The sequence below is a fragment of the Cricetulus griseus genome, chromosome 7 (genome assembly GCF_003668045.3).
Source record: "Cricetulus griseus strain 17A/GY chromosome 7, alternate assembly CriGri-PICRH-1.0, whole genome shotgun sequence".
NCBI classification, from domain to species: Eukaryota; Metazoa; Chordata; class Mammalia; order Rodentia; family Cricetidae; genus Cricetulus; species Cricetulus griseus.
The window spans coordinates 126,588,351-126,602,252 of record NC_048600.1 but is presented as its reverse complement, the minus strand read 5'-3'; the positions used below and the strand labels follow the sequence as shown (position 1 = coordinate 126,602,252).

The following is a 13,902-nucleotide window of genomic DNA, read 5'->3' as shown; positions in this document are numbered from 1 at the left end:
GGGGGAGGAGGTCTGGAGCCAGATGCAGTCTCCAAAAGCAAAGGAGGGCCCTTCCTATAGGAACTTCCCAGTGATTCTGTAACACAGCCAGCTGGGCATTCCCTTGGATGGTGAGAGAAGTTCCAGTTTATGAGGGGTTTTCTTGGAATATGTGTGCAAGGACCAGGGCGTTGCCTCCATACTCAACTGAAGAATAACTCTTCTCCCAGAGGATTTAAGTCACCCAAACATGCCCATGCAAAGGCACTGTTGTCGTGGGAACAGGCCCAGGACTCAGGCCATGGCAGGGGTGGGTGTGTGCAGGTGTTTATGCCTCTCGGGTGTGGCTGGGCTTGCTCAGTGTATTTTGACTGCAGGGAGCTGTTGTGGCCAGTGAAAGCTGGGACAGACACACACAGCCCTTTCAGCATGCACAAAGACCCTTCTGTCTTCACCTAGCCTCAACTGTGGACTTAGCAGTGATGCCAAAACTCTTCATCCCCTTTCTCCCCACCCCCACAAGGTTTCACCTCCTGCGCTGCTCACTGTCTGAAGCTAGCCCAAGCTTTCCTCTCCCTGCTCCGCTCCAACCCTCCCTTCATTGGGGAAAGGCTATCTTCTCCCAACCTGCCCCTGAAAGCTAGCTACAACTTGCAACCTGTGGTCAGCCCAGAGCTCCCCACAGCCCCACCTCCCTGGTCTGTAAGGAGTGGAGGAAGATGGAGACAGATTTACCTTTGGGAAACATCACATCCCACAATAGAAGCAAATAATAGTAGCATAGTAATATAGCAATGGCAGAAGCTGCGGGTAGTGAAATTAAGTTCTCAGGACTGTGCTAAGCACCCACACATGTATGTCCCCTCTCCCCTGGGCTGCTGCAGCCAGTGTGGGAGGAGGCGCTCTCTGCCTTGCTCTCTTTCCTACCCCAAGAGTACATACTGGCAACTTTGTGGCTCAGTGCTCCACCCTCACAGCCCTCAGCCGAAGCAGTTGACTTTATCCCACAGCAACAATCAAGCAAAGCAGCCGAGGTTCAACTACTTTTCCAGATCTTTCCTAGCTGCTGAGTCTTGATAACCCTTGCCTTCTGTGAAACATATGTGCAGACATCACACAGACCCCAGTAAGCCACTGCGCTTCATAGAACTGGTCCTGACACAGCGATTCTCAGTCTGACCCCCATGGGAGCTTGGAAATGAACCTTAGGTTCCTGCCGGAAGCACGCTGATTCCATTTCAATGGGATGTTCTTTGGCTGTCAGAATTTTTTAAAGCTCCCCGTTTGATTCTAATGTATAGTCAGAGTTGAAAACCATCCTCAGAGCCAGGACTAGTGGTACATGCCTTTAATCCCAGCACTTGGGAGGCAGAGGCAGGTAGATATCTGTGAGTTCCAGGCCAGCCAGAGCTACATCGTGAGACCCTGTCTTGAAACAAGACAAAACAATGGGGAGAGGAAGAAAACCATTCTCAGTATATATCAGCCATCTACAGCCAAGATGTTGCTGTATAACAAAATGTCTCAATAGATCAATAAGCATTTTACTGCATTTTTCTTAGAAGTGTGAAGATTGATGGTTTACCTGGGCCAGGCTCTGGGGTTGTCTGTTATTGACTGTCCTGGAATGGCCATTTGCTAAATCACAGGTCACTTGGGCATGTTTCACATGCCTCATCCTCTAGCCTGTCAGCCCCAGCATATTCAATGGATATTTCAGAATAGAAAGGGAGGAAATCCACACATATCAAGCCTCTGCTTGCCTCCCATTGACAGAAACTGTGGCACGGCAGAACTCAGACAGAAGGCTGTCTGTATCCACACCACTAGGCTGTGGGTCTCTTCGTGAACAGATGGCCAGCAGGCAGCATGAGGCATGGGTACCCAGCAATCTGAAGGGTGAAGTATGCTTCAGGTGAACAGGTGGACAGCTGCCCTATGAGTGAAAGTATGCCCCACCACCACCACCTAGGCCTAAACTCAATAAAGCCAGTCGAATGGATCACCCATCATGTAGATACTGAGATAACATTGTGGGAGGGAAATTCTCTACCTCAGAGATGCTGGGGCATCAGTGAGTCCCAACCCATCCTAAATCCCTTTCTGAGTGTGTCTCTTGGACCCAGAGATACATGTATACATGTAGGGAGTCACCCTAGCCCCGCCCAATAGTCCTGGGGCAGGTACCAGGTGGATCCGGGGACTCGCCCAGGACTATTGGGCAGGGCTAGGGTGACTCCCTACATATACATGTATCAATGAAGGCATCCTGCTAGCCAATCAGTTGGCAGTGGCTGCCTGGAACTCAGAGCTGGAAACAATTCTGAGGCTCCATGCACACTCATGGGAAAGAACATCATGATTTGATTAGTAATGTCTGCCCTGACTGTAAAAGGGGGCATGTTGGCACTCACCTACGACATTTGCAAAGGGAGATGAATCCTTTACTCCAGGCTCTCTCTTCCTTGGTCACTTTCCTACCACCATCCTTCATCCTTTTCTCATCCTCTTCCCCCATCCTCATCTGTTGCTCATGCCTAGCACCTTCGCCAAACAGGACAGAACAACCTTGGCCTGTGGAACTGTGTGTGTGCAAGCGTGCGCACACTCCCGCTTATATGTGACCACTCCCGCCCACTTTCATAAACACATCTACCAGATTTGTGATGAAGCATCGGAGTAGTGTTATTTTGGTAATTACAGCGAATTAATACTCATAGGTGAGCAGAACGGCTCCCTGGAAGCAAGTCCCCTGTGTCTGTGTGCTGGCACTCAGTATCTGATAAGTGCTATTAGCCAGCAGGCTGTGTAGACCATGAAAGGCTCACTGTCTACAGATCGTGCCTCTCACCACCAGGCAGAACTCAGCCCCAAGCCTGCTGTTGAAAGGAGATGTGATTCCTAGCAGAAACACACGCTGGGAGCTTTGGGCACACTGTAGGATGGCTTACTCTCGCCTTAATTAAATTATGGACCCAGCACTCTTGGAGCTAAGAAAGGGGCTGCTGAATGAGTGCAGCAAATTGAAGGCAGAGCTAGGAGTAGGCCAGTCTTGGTGAACAGAAGAAACAGGGGTAGAGGACCCAGCCCCTGCCTGAGAGGTGAGCATTGCTGTTGGCACCCCGCTCAGAGTTCTTCCCCCAGTGTGGGCATGTCTGGGATGCAGGAGGCTGGGTACTGTGAGCATACTGGAAATGAGCACAGCATCCTTCCACAGTTACCTGAGAAAGGACAGTCGACTAGGGCTAGGGGCCCCTCCTGAGAGAATCAAAGTGACAAGTCAGAGAGACTCTGCCTCCCATCCCACTCCATGCCCACAACTTGAACCTATGCCCTGTGGCTTCTCAGGCTCTATGGCTCCCAGGCTCCGGGGCTTCCCAGCTAGAGTGCTGGAGCAGACAATGCCAGCCATAATAACCAGTAGGCTATATTCTAGTGAGCTAAAACCACAGAAGGTAAGGTTTTACCCATCCAGATTCCAACCTGGAGCAATGGACCAGAAGGCTGACTTCACACAATCACTTGAAACCTGGGTCACTGGAGCTCTGTCATCACCAAAACTGGTCTCCAAGGTTACCCTGCTCCAACAGAGGGGGATGGTGCAGGAGTTCCCATTATCCAAGATTAGAGGTACCCACATACTCTACCCCAAAGGAGGATGCAGAGCTATGCCTTGCTGCCCACAGCCACAGCCTCCTACAGGTGAAGCAGCTTAAGGATCCTCTTCAGACAGGCTTTTACAGGTCTTAGTTCAGTTTCCACTTCTAACTGCCCCAGCCTACAGACTGCCTAAGTTAGAAGGGGGAGCTGTGTTTTGGTTCCTGGCTCTGGAACCTTTGAGGGGCCTTGGCTGATCATGATCTTGTTGGCAGGACCATGAGATGCTACAGGCATCATATAACTAGAAACGTGGGGGTGGGTGGGGAGCATGCATGCGCAAGAGCAGTTGATTCTGGTCTCTCCCTCTTATGAAACCCCCAATATTCATTCACGAGTTTCTGCCCTAATGACCTCAGACCCAACCCTAACCAAACCCTACAGCCTCATGTATAAATGCCAGGGTCAGGTACAGTCCCTCCCCTCTCCCTGCCTCATAACGGGGATTAGATTTGTTTCAACTCATTAAGCTTGGAGAAGACAATCAAACCACACCCAGGCCGTAGCACTCAGCTTCCCACTAGACATCTAGGATCAGACGTGTTCCTTTGGGGACATGCATCCTGGGCCTCAAAAGCTACCCACCGTGCAGAAATCCTGGCCTTCGCTGTCCATGGTGCTCTCCCACAGCTGTGGCAATCGGTTGTCCAGGAGTCATAGAAGGTCCACTGGGAGTCGAGTCACTATTACTGGTTGAGAACCACATCTGGTACATGTGCATTGTACTGTCATCTGTGTATCGTCAGCCTCGCAAAGCTGCCTCTCCCATCATGCATCAAGCACCATGCCACGTATAGAAAGCTCCCTATAAGGACAAAAGGGGACATAAATCCTATCCTAGGAAAGCTTTAACCCATTCCCGAAATCTCCCCTTCACTCATGAATAAGGTCCTCCTCCATCTGAAGCCAGACTACCAGGAGAGGACTGTGAGGGTCAGGACAGGCAGTGGGCCACTCTGATGCCAAGGATCACACCAAGTGACAGAGACAATCACAAGGCTGGGAAAAGTCTTGGCAAATATTCTCTTTCATCTTTGCGAGGACAAGAAGACAGGGCCATGCTAGTTTTGGAGGAAGCAATGGTCCTCAGAGGGAGGCCAGGTACCCACACCAGAGCTCAACCCCAGCCCCACCACCCTGCACAGCCCAGATCCTCCCCCCAACTTCCAGCTCCCATGCCACAGTCCACATCAAAGGACAAGGGCTCTAGGTGAGAAAAGGAAACCCTCAGATGGGGGTCCCCATTCCCACCCCAATCCCACAGCTGGCATTTAATATAGTTAATATAGTTAATTATGCTCTGTGTGTGCGCGCACACATTCTAGTTTAGCTATAATCCTATTCCTATCACCCCATTAGCTAAAGATAAAAAGAACTCTCCATGGGGAAAATGGGGCACCACTAGAGTCCCTAAGAATTGGGGGTCAGAGAGCTTGCGATCCTGCTGCCCAGATCTCCCCTGATGGTGTGAGGGACTCTCAGCCTGAAAAGCCCCAAAATGAGGAGCAAGGGGGTGGGGGCAGCCCAGCCAGGCTAGGAGCGAGCTGGGCCAGAGAGACATTAGTGAGGATGTTTATCTGAGAGCCTGTTTAAAACTCTGTAACATTCACCTAATGGGAAAATTTGAAGAGAATTCAACTGGATTTGTCCTTGTTAAACTAACATTAAGGATGTTTAACAGCTGTCTCGGGCACATCGCATTACAATCCGGAGACAGACTTGGCAAACTAATGGTTTTGTTTGTCATCAGGAGAATGGGTAAAAGAAGCTGGGCAGAGCCGGTGTGGGCAGCACTCCAGAACCACTTCACACCCATTTAAGGTGGTCCCCAGCTCCCTGTTTTCCTGACTGCTGAACTTGTGATGAGGACTGGGAAAGGGAAACAGCTTGGACCAGCCTAGTTCACAAGGGAAAGGGGAAACTGATCCCCAGGGAGGAGACTAGAGGGGTCTGGTCCCCAGAAGTCTGGTTTAGGCCAACTGTGGCCTTGGGGTCTGCTTAAACAGCTATAGGAAGCAGCCAATCCCAGGGCTGCGGGGGGTGGGGGGGAGGGCTCCATCCAGAAAATGCTTGCCTTGAAACACAAGGACCTGAATTAGATCCCTAGAACCCAAGTGAAAAAGAAATCTAGTGTAGCGAGCCACAGTTGTAACCCCAGTGCTGGAGAGACAGAGACAGGCTGTCCCTGGGGTTCACTGGCCAGCTGGTCTAGCTGCTCAGTGAGTTCTGAGCCAGTGATAAGCCCTGTGTCAACAAACAAGGATGGACATCTGAAGGACAGCTGAGACTGACCTCTGGCCTAGACACACACACACACACACACACACACACACACACACACACACACACACACACACACACACACACTGATCCTGGACTTTATTTCTGAAGTCATTCTTGTCACTCATCATTGTCAATCATTCATTCACTCTGCACACTTTTGGCAGAGACAACCTCACAGAGCCATCAAGGCTATGACATGGAATAGAATTCAAAGAGCATCAAGAGAGAATGGCCCAAACCTGACCCTGAGGTGGGCTCTGAGAAACCCTCAGCTTCAGGGAATGAAGGGATGGCTAGGATGTGATGGGCAGCATCCCAGTCATGGTAGATTCTCTACAGACACCGTCACTGGGTTTTAGCAACAAACAGCTGGGGTGGTGCTGGGGGGACCTCTTGGAGGCTGCTGGAGGAGTAAGTATAGCCAGACGACCTACCTCAGATCCCCCCAATTACTGCCCCCCTCCCCCGCTCCAAGCCCTTTGGGCCCCTGTCCAAAGAATCTTTTCCCTCTTCTCAGAGCCATCACATTGGAGAACACCCTGGTCATCCTGTCCACAGTGGCTCCCGATGCTGGCCGATACTACGTGCAGGCGGTTAACGACAAGAACGGAGACAACAAGACGAGCCAGCCCATCACTCTTGCTGTGGAGAGTAAGTAAGCGTGGGCCGGGGACCATCACTGAGCAGAAAACAGCGGGTCATTAAATCTCAGGAATGGGACTCCAGGGCACTATTGGGAAGATAGAGTGGTAGGGGAGGCAGGGCTAGGGACAGAGGGGTGGAGCCGTCTCCAGAGGAGGAGGAGCCGCAGCCTGAGTAGGGTGAGAAGCCAATGAAGGTCACGGGGAGGGTAAAGTGGAGTTCTGGAAGGTGCTTTGGGGGCAGGTAAAGGAGAGGTAAAGGAGAGGCTTATTCTTACCACTGCCATGTCTACTGGAGGCTAGGAGAAGGCAGAGGCAAGTGAGAGAATACATGCTCACGCGTGTGGACGCCAGCCACCCAGGCTCAGGTGCCAATGGAGAGAACACCCGGGAAGAGCAGAAGCTCATATTAAAGGAAGTACACTAACTGTCTGCCCAGCTGGCACATAAAAGTGCTGTTTCCGCTCGGAGCCAGGCATTCCTCTCAACAGGCTCTTCTCCAGATTTCTACCTCAGCCCCTCTCCAGATGCATGGCTCCCATGGAGAGGCAGGCACAGGAGCTCAGCCCAACATAACCTGCCCCAGTATCCTCCAGCACAGAGACAACTCCTCCAGACAAGACCAGAGCAAGGTTGTCACCCAGAATCTGCTTCTCCCTACCAGACTGGCCTCACCCTCAGAACCCAACCTCAGGCTAGACGCGTGCATGGCCAAGGTGCCTCCTAGGCTGGGAGTCACTAAGATGAAGTCAGGGTTCAGGGACAAGACCACCACTTCCTGAAGCAGCTGGGGGAGCCAGATGTTCATATACCTCCACATCTGTATGATTCCCACTCCCAAAGCATGTCTCATTAATCATCCATGCTGCAGGTGAATGTCTCTAACTTCTCTCATCCTAGCTTCTGTCTGCCAGTATCTATAACATTCCCAACCCCTCCCTCGGCCTTCTGAGCTCTGATGGAACTCTTTTCTGTAGACCTAGTGGGTCCCTTCCTCCAAGCCAGTTTCTTATCCGCCTGGGAAGAAATCTGAATTAGGTCTGGAGAATCTACTCTGCATACTGACCAGTGAGGGTCATGGATGTCACCTCTGACCTTGACCTGAGCCAGGACTGTTTATACAGGAACAAGGAATTTTTTGGCAAGGGGGCGTGGTTTTTCTAGAGATTTCTCAATGATAAGATTACTCAGAGTCTCCTGGAACCCAGACATCTTTTTTAAGAATTAGTGTCAAACTAAGTACATAAGCTCAGTTGGTTGAGTGCTGTTTGCCTACCACACACAAAGCCCTGCTTTCCATCTCCAGTGACATAAAAAATGGGTGTGGTGGTGAATGTCTGTAATCCCAGCATTTAGGAGGTAGGGGCCGGAGAATCAGGAGCTCAAGGTCATCTTTGGCTACACAGTGAGCATGGGAGTAGTCAGGGATACATGAGACAAAGAGATAGGCTGGAAGTGGTGGTGCATGCCTTTAATCCCAAAACTGGAGGCAGATGCAGGAGGATCTCTCATTATGTAGACCAAGCTGTCCTTGTCTACATAACAAGACCCTCACTGAGAGAGAGATGGGGAGGAAAACGAAGAGGGAGAGAAACCCACACTGAGAGATAGGTATGGAGTGAGTTGTCCAAGTTAAATCCAGGCATCCTTTTGAGTTTACCCCAGATCCATGACCAGGGAGCCCTCCTCTGTTCCTCCTTCAGTATCTGGCTCCTCCTCTTAAGAATCGAGCAGCCCACAGTGGCACCCTCTGTTCTATCTCAAACCACACAGCCTTCCAAACAGCCCAGGTGAGGCCAGAGAGCCCCTTCTGGCACCCTCATCTGCCTCCACCCCAGTCCCACCCAGCTGCCAATCTCTCTCATTCCAAAAGCCCTCCATTTCTGCATCCTCGACTGTGATTAAAGCCGGATCCAGAGCAAACTCGGCTGATTTATAGCTAATTTCCCTCCCACAAGGGATTGCACTTCAAAACCCTGTGCCTGCGCTGACACGGTCCCCCAGCCTGCCTGCCAGCCAATTTGTGAGAGCAATTGCCACCTCGCCCACCAGCAGCTCAGCTCCCCTGTTACCTGGCTTGAAGCCACACCCTCCTTCTCCTTCCTATTCCCTTCCTTATCCCATGAAGCTCTGCTCCCACCAGCTTAGCAGCTTCCTGTGACGCTCTTGGGAGAGCCATTCTCATTGCTAACTGAGAAAGAAAGATCCAGGGCGGTGACCCCAGAAATTACAGTCCTGAAAGTTCACACCCATCTGATGAACACACACACACTCACACACACACACACACACACACACACACACACACACGATCAGACCTGTACTATTGTATAGAAATATAATATAGAATAAATAGAATAGAAATATGAAACCCACATATCATTTTAAATTTTTTCCTGTGGCCCCATTATTATTCATTTATATTACTGATATATTTTAATTTTTTTGGAGTTGGTTTTTTGGTTTGGGGGACTTTTTTTTTTTTTTTTTTTTTTGGAGACAGAGTTTCACATAGCTCTTAAACTCCCCATGTAGCTAAGGATGTCCTTGAACTCCCTGTCCTCCTGACTCCACCCTTCAAGTGCTGGGATTGCAGGCATGCACCACCACAGTGAGGTTAAGTCATTTTTCACAAAGTAAAAAGGAATAAGCAGAATTCATCTTATTAATGTGTTTTATTTAACCCGATGTATCCAAAATATCCTTTTAGCATGCCATCAATATAGAATATATTAGCAGGATATTTTACATTGGATTTTTTTTTTTGCATGCTAAGTCTGTGAAATCTCTGTGCGTCTTACACTTGAAGCGCATCTCAATTTGAATGCTAAATCTTCATCTGAGAGACGTGATCCGTATTTAGATTTCATCAGATTTACAGCCATAAAGGTATAGTCTCACGCCAAAGTTGTTCCACCTCTGCTTGAAAGTGTTCTAATAACTGGATTGAGGAATCCGTTTTTTTTAATTAAATGTAAATCACTTAAAATTAAATCCCATTAAACCAAACGGATGCAAGCCACCTTTCAGGAGCTTGGTGGGCATGTGTGGCTCATGACCCATGCTGGATGGCCTGGACTTTGAGTCCTGGATACCCTGAGGATGGAGAGCTGTTGTCCTCAGGGTTGGGAATGAACAGGTGTCCATGCCCATCAGGTGTTTTCAGGAAGGAGCTAACAGCCCTTTGATGTGCACTTGCAGCTCCTGGGGCCAAGTGAGTCACGTGCTCCCTGAGCCTGGCTACTCCCACTGTATGGTGATGTCTGAAGCAGTGCTGTGAGAAAGAGCACGGAGGGAACTGTCCCTTGTTGCTGCTGTGACAGAAATAGTCCTAGGCTGCTGGATCCAACATGGCTTCCACGTGGAGAGCTCCATCTGTGCTTGTCCCTGGGATCTTTTAAACTGGCAGTTCTCAGAAAGATGTCCTCCCTGTTTGAGCTTGCCTATGAGGTTACAGCTTGACTGTTGAGGTTCAGGTCACCACGGCATCCCAGGACTGTGGAGAAAGTTATAGTCCCTTATGGAGTCTCCATCCCAGCCATGGTTGCTAGGGCCTAATCCACCTCAAGATCAGCAGCCCCTCCCAGGTGCCAGGTCTTGCCTCCCCTACCCCAACTGGTGGCAGGAACCCCATAAGCATGAGATAGGTTCCCACAGAGCCCCAAAGCTTAAGCCTTGGCTTCTGCCTGCTCTGCGTTGGGAATGAGGTTGCCTTTGAGCCTTTATCTAGAGCATGAGTTGAAAGCTGTGCACACCTGCATTCTGGAGCCTTGACCATGCCTCACCATGAGAGGTCACAGCACACCTGGTGGCCAAGCAAACCGACTCAACACAGTCTCCTAATAAACAACCCAGGACAAACAGATGTGTCCTACATAGATGAGTCACACCATACCTGGTGGCTTCTGGCATCACCTTTGTTAGCCTCCACTCTGAAACATTGCCTCCTTCCCAAGAACTTAAGTCTCTGTGCACTCTGATGGCTTACTGGCATCCTCTTACAGCAGTCCTCAGTGGCAGATGGTTAGGCTGTCATTATCCAGACTTTATTTTACTCTTGTTGAGGGGCAGCACACACGCCACAGGACATGTTTGGGGGTCAGAGACAACTTGAAGGAGTCATTTCTCTCCTTCCACCATGTGGGTCCTGGGGCTCAAATGCAGATCCTCAGGCCTGGTGTCAATTGCCTGTAACTGCTGAGTCACGTAACTGGTTCCCATTATCCACATTTCATAGGTGACAAAAACCAAGGGGACAGGCCAAAGAAACAATGTCATCCACGGCCCAGTAGGTTTTACTACTCACTGGCAACGTCAGGATTGGGACCCGTGCTAGACAAACACAAACCCTGGCACTAGGCAACACTGTGTTCTCAGAGGGTCCCTGTTGAGTGGCTAGCCACAGAAGGTCACAGAATCTGGCCTTCCAGGCTCTGTCAGAGTCACCTTAGCTTGGCTACTTCTCCCAGCTTGTTCCCATCTTGGATCCCAGACCCTGCCCTACCACCTAGATACCTCAGTCCTTCACCCCTGGCCTGGCCCTATCACCTGAGCTGTAGGGGCCTGCCCCCCACATTCTGTACCTTTTGTGGGTCCTCCAGCATCACTGCTTGTGTCACAGGAAGTGGAAACATCCAGTTCAGCCTTCATCCCTCACTCCTGAATGTCATGAATGGATGCCAAGTCCACACCAGGAGGTTCATCTCCAGGCATCTAGACGTCCCATCACCATCTCAAACAATGTGACAGAATCCAAACATATCTCCCTTTGAAATCCAATTTTCCCTGGAACTTCCCACTACTCTAAACAAGGGCCCTATCTCTAGGCTTCCAGTCTCTCAGCCATCATGACCCTTCCGCCATCTTCCTCCACCTCTGGGCAATCACTGTCCCCTGGTGGCTTTGTCCTCTTGTCCCATCTGGGCTCATATATCCTCAGCCACCAAGCCCAACCCGGCATCCCCCAGTCAAATCTGTTTCACGGCCACAGTGGGGATGGAAAGTGGGCTTCCTAGCCTAAGGTACCTCTGACCTTTTGTTTGCACTGTGTTTGCAATGATGCCGAGGACACGGATGGGCTTGGCTGGGCAATGTATTAGGACCTCTGAGCCCTTCCTTCAGCAGGCCAAAAGGAATGGTGGGGGAGGGGCAGCAATCCAAGATCACGAGCTCTGCCTCCCCCTCCTTATCTCTGAATACATAGTTCCCCTGTTAAAGAACACCCCTCTTTCTTTTCTCAATACCCCTCAAGTATAGGGGCTTCTCTGAAGCCATACACCCACCTCTGGCAGCTTGAGGCTCAAAGGCTAAGCATGGGTATCTCTCTCAGTTGGGAACCCCTGAGGCTCTGCACCTCCCACCTCTCAGTAACCCCAAGGCCCAACACTCAGCTGTTAGGTGATGGGGACAGCTCTGGCTGTTGCCAGAAGAAGAACTGTCTTTGCTGAGCACCTACTATGCGCAGGGCATTGTGCACCAACACTGGACCAGCTGAGCCTTCCCACTCCAGCCTCCTTCCAGCCCTCTCCCAGCAGCTTTCCTCCCCAGGAGGACAGATGCTACCATCTCTGTGTGTAGGGAATCCCCCTTTCCTGATATCCACCAAGTCTGACGTGTTGAGCAGGCACCTGAATCCACACAGCCCAGACAGCTGCTACTGTATTTTTTTTTTTTTTTTTTTTTTTTTTAGTACTAGGAATCAAACTCAAAACCCACAGATACTAGGCAAGCATGGTATAGCTGAACTCTGTTCCCTAGTTCCTCTTAGTTTTATTCTGAGACGGGGTCTTGCTGGGCTACACAGGCTGTCCTTGAGTCCTCTGTCCTCTTGCTTTGTTCCTCTCTCCTCTCCCAACAAGCAGCAGTGATAACAGGCTTTCAGCACCTGGCCTGACTCTCATGGTGAGGTTTTGGTTTTTGTTTTTCTTGGGGGAGGTTTGTTTTTGTTGTTGTTGTTTAGACAGGGTCTCCTATAGCCCAAGCTGACCTTGGATTCAGTATATAGCTGAGGAAGCCTTAAACTCCTGACTTTCCTACCTCATGCGTTCTGGGATAACAGTGTGCCACAATATCCAGTTGTTGTTTTGAAAAAGGACCTCGCTATACAGCCCTGACTAGCCTGGAACTCACTCTGTAGACCAGGCTGGCCTCAAACTCAGAGATCCACCTGCCTCTGACTCTCAGGTTCTGGGATTAAAGGCTCGAGACACCATGTCCACTGCCATGCCCAAGGTCTGTTGCTTCTCCAAGGTACCACGTTGGAAATTGAACCCAGAGCTTCCTGCATGTACACAAACACTCTACCCATTGAGCTATTGATTTTTATTCCCCCTTTGTCCCTTAGAAAACAGAGACTGCGTGGGATAGAGTAACCTATCTAGGTCTCTCTCTCTCTCCTCTCTCTCTCTCTCTCTCTCTCTCTCTCTCTCTCTCTCTCTCTTGCTGTCTATCTCTCTACCTCTCTCACTCTCTGTCTCTGTGTTTCTCGCTCTCTCTTACACACACACACAGACACACACACACAGACACACACACACACACACACACACAAATATACCTGGGACAGGACAAGCCTCCCTCTTGTCCCAACAGTCCTCAGCCACCATGGTTCCCCTCCAGCCCTGCAGGCTGCTGCCTGGACCTGGCCACATGCTGGGGGTGGGAGGGGAGTCCCAGTGTCACACTAGCAGCCCCTCGTTATTTAATCTCTACCTACCCGTAACTCGCCTTCCTCCAGGCTGTCTGTTTATCAGGGCAGCGGCTCCTGCTTGGACTCTAACAGTCTGTCTCCTCGGTGTGGCCCATTAATCTGGGCCATGGTACCTGTGCGCAGGCGTGTAATAAACAACTTAGAGCACACGTTTATGGATTCAGCTATATCAGCAGCTTTCAATCCGATCGCACTTTATGGCACCTACATGAGGCTTTATATTGTTGCAATTACTCTGCTTTATATGCCGCCTTCTTGCCCCTTCATTTTACTTTATTTTTACATTTTATTCCTATTCTTCCTTGGCTGCTTCTAACAAGGCCGAGAGCTCAGCTAGGAAACCTGCCTGGGGCCCGGCCACGGTGGCTCACAGTGGCTGCGAGGTTGTGATGTGCCCTCCTCCTGGCCCACAGAGGATACCCCCACACTTACACCTGTGCAAGCTGTCACAGTCCGCTCCCTCTAAAGAGTCCTGGAAGAGGGCCAACAAGAGAGATTTGCCGCACAAGAAAAAAGTCCTCTCAGGGTGTATTTTAAGAGCTGGGAACAGGTGTGGGGTGGATGTTGAGGCTACAGGCAGTGCTGGGCCTGTGCTGACCCACAAAGAGGAGCCAGTCTCCTCTGACAGGACCC

The 13,902-nt window shown here is 50.4% G+C and overlaps 1 protein-coding gene across 2 annotated transcripts in view; it reads left to right on the top strand.

Moving 5' to 3' along the window:
* Positions 1 to 13,902, top strand: part of Sdk2 (sidekick cell adhesion molecule 2) — a 277,455-nt gene that overhangs the window by 163,563 nt on the left and 99,990 nt on the right. For both annotated transcript variants that reach the window (XM_027425763.2, XM_027425764.2), the window contains exon 5: positions 6,437 to 6,570. In XM_027425763.2, the coding sequence (XP_027281564.1) occupies positions 6,437 to 6,570 (134 nt within the window). The remainder of the gene's footprint in view (positions 1 to 6,436; positions 6,571 to 13,902) is intronic.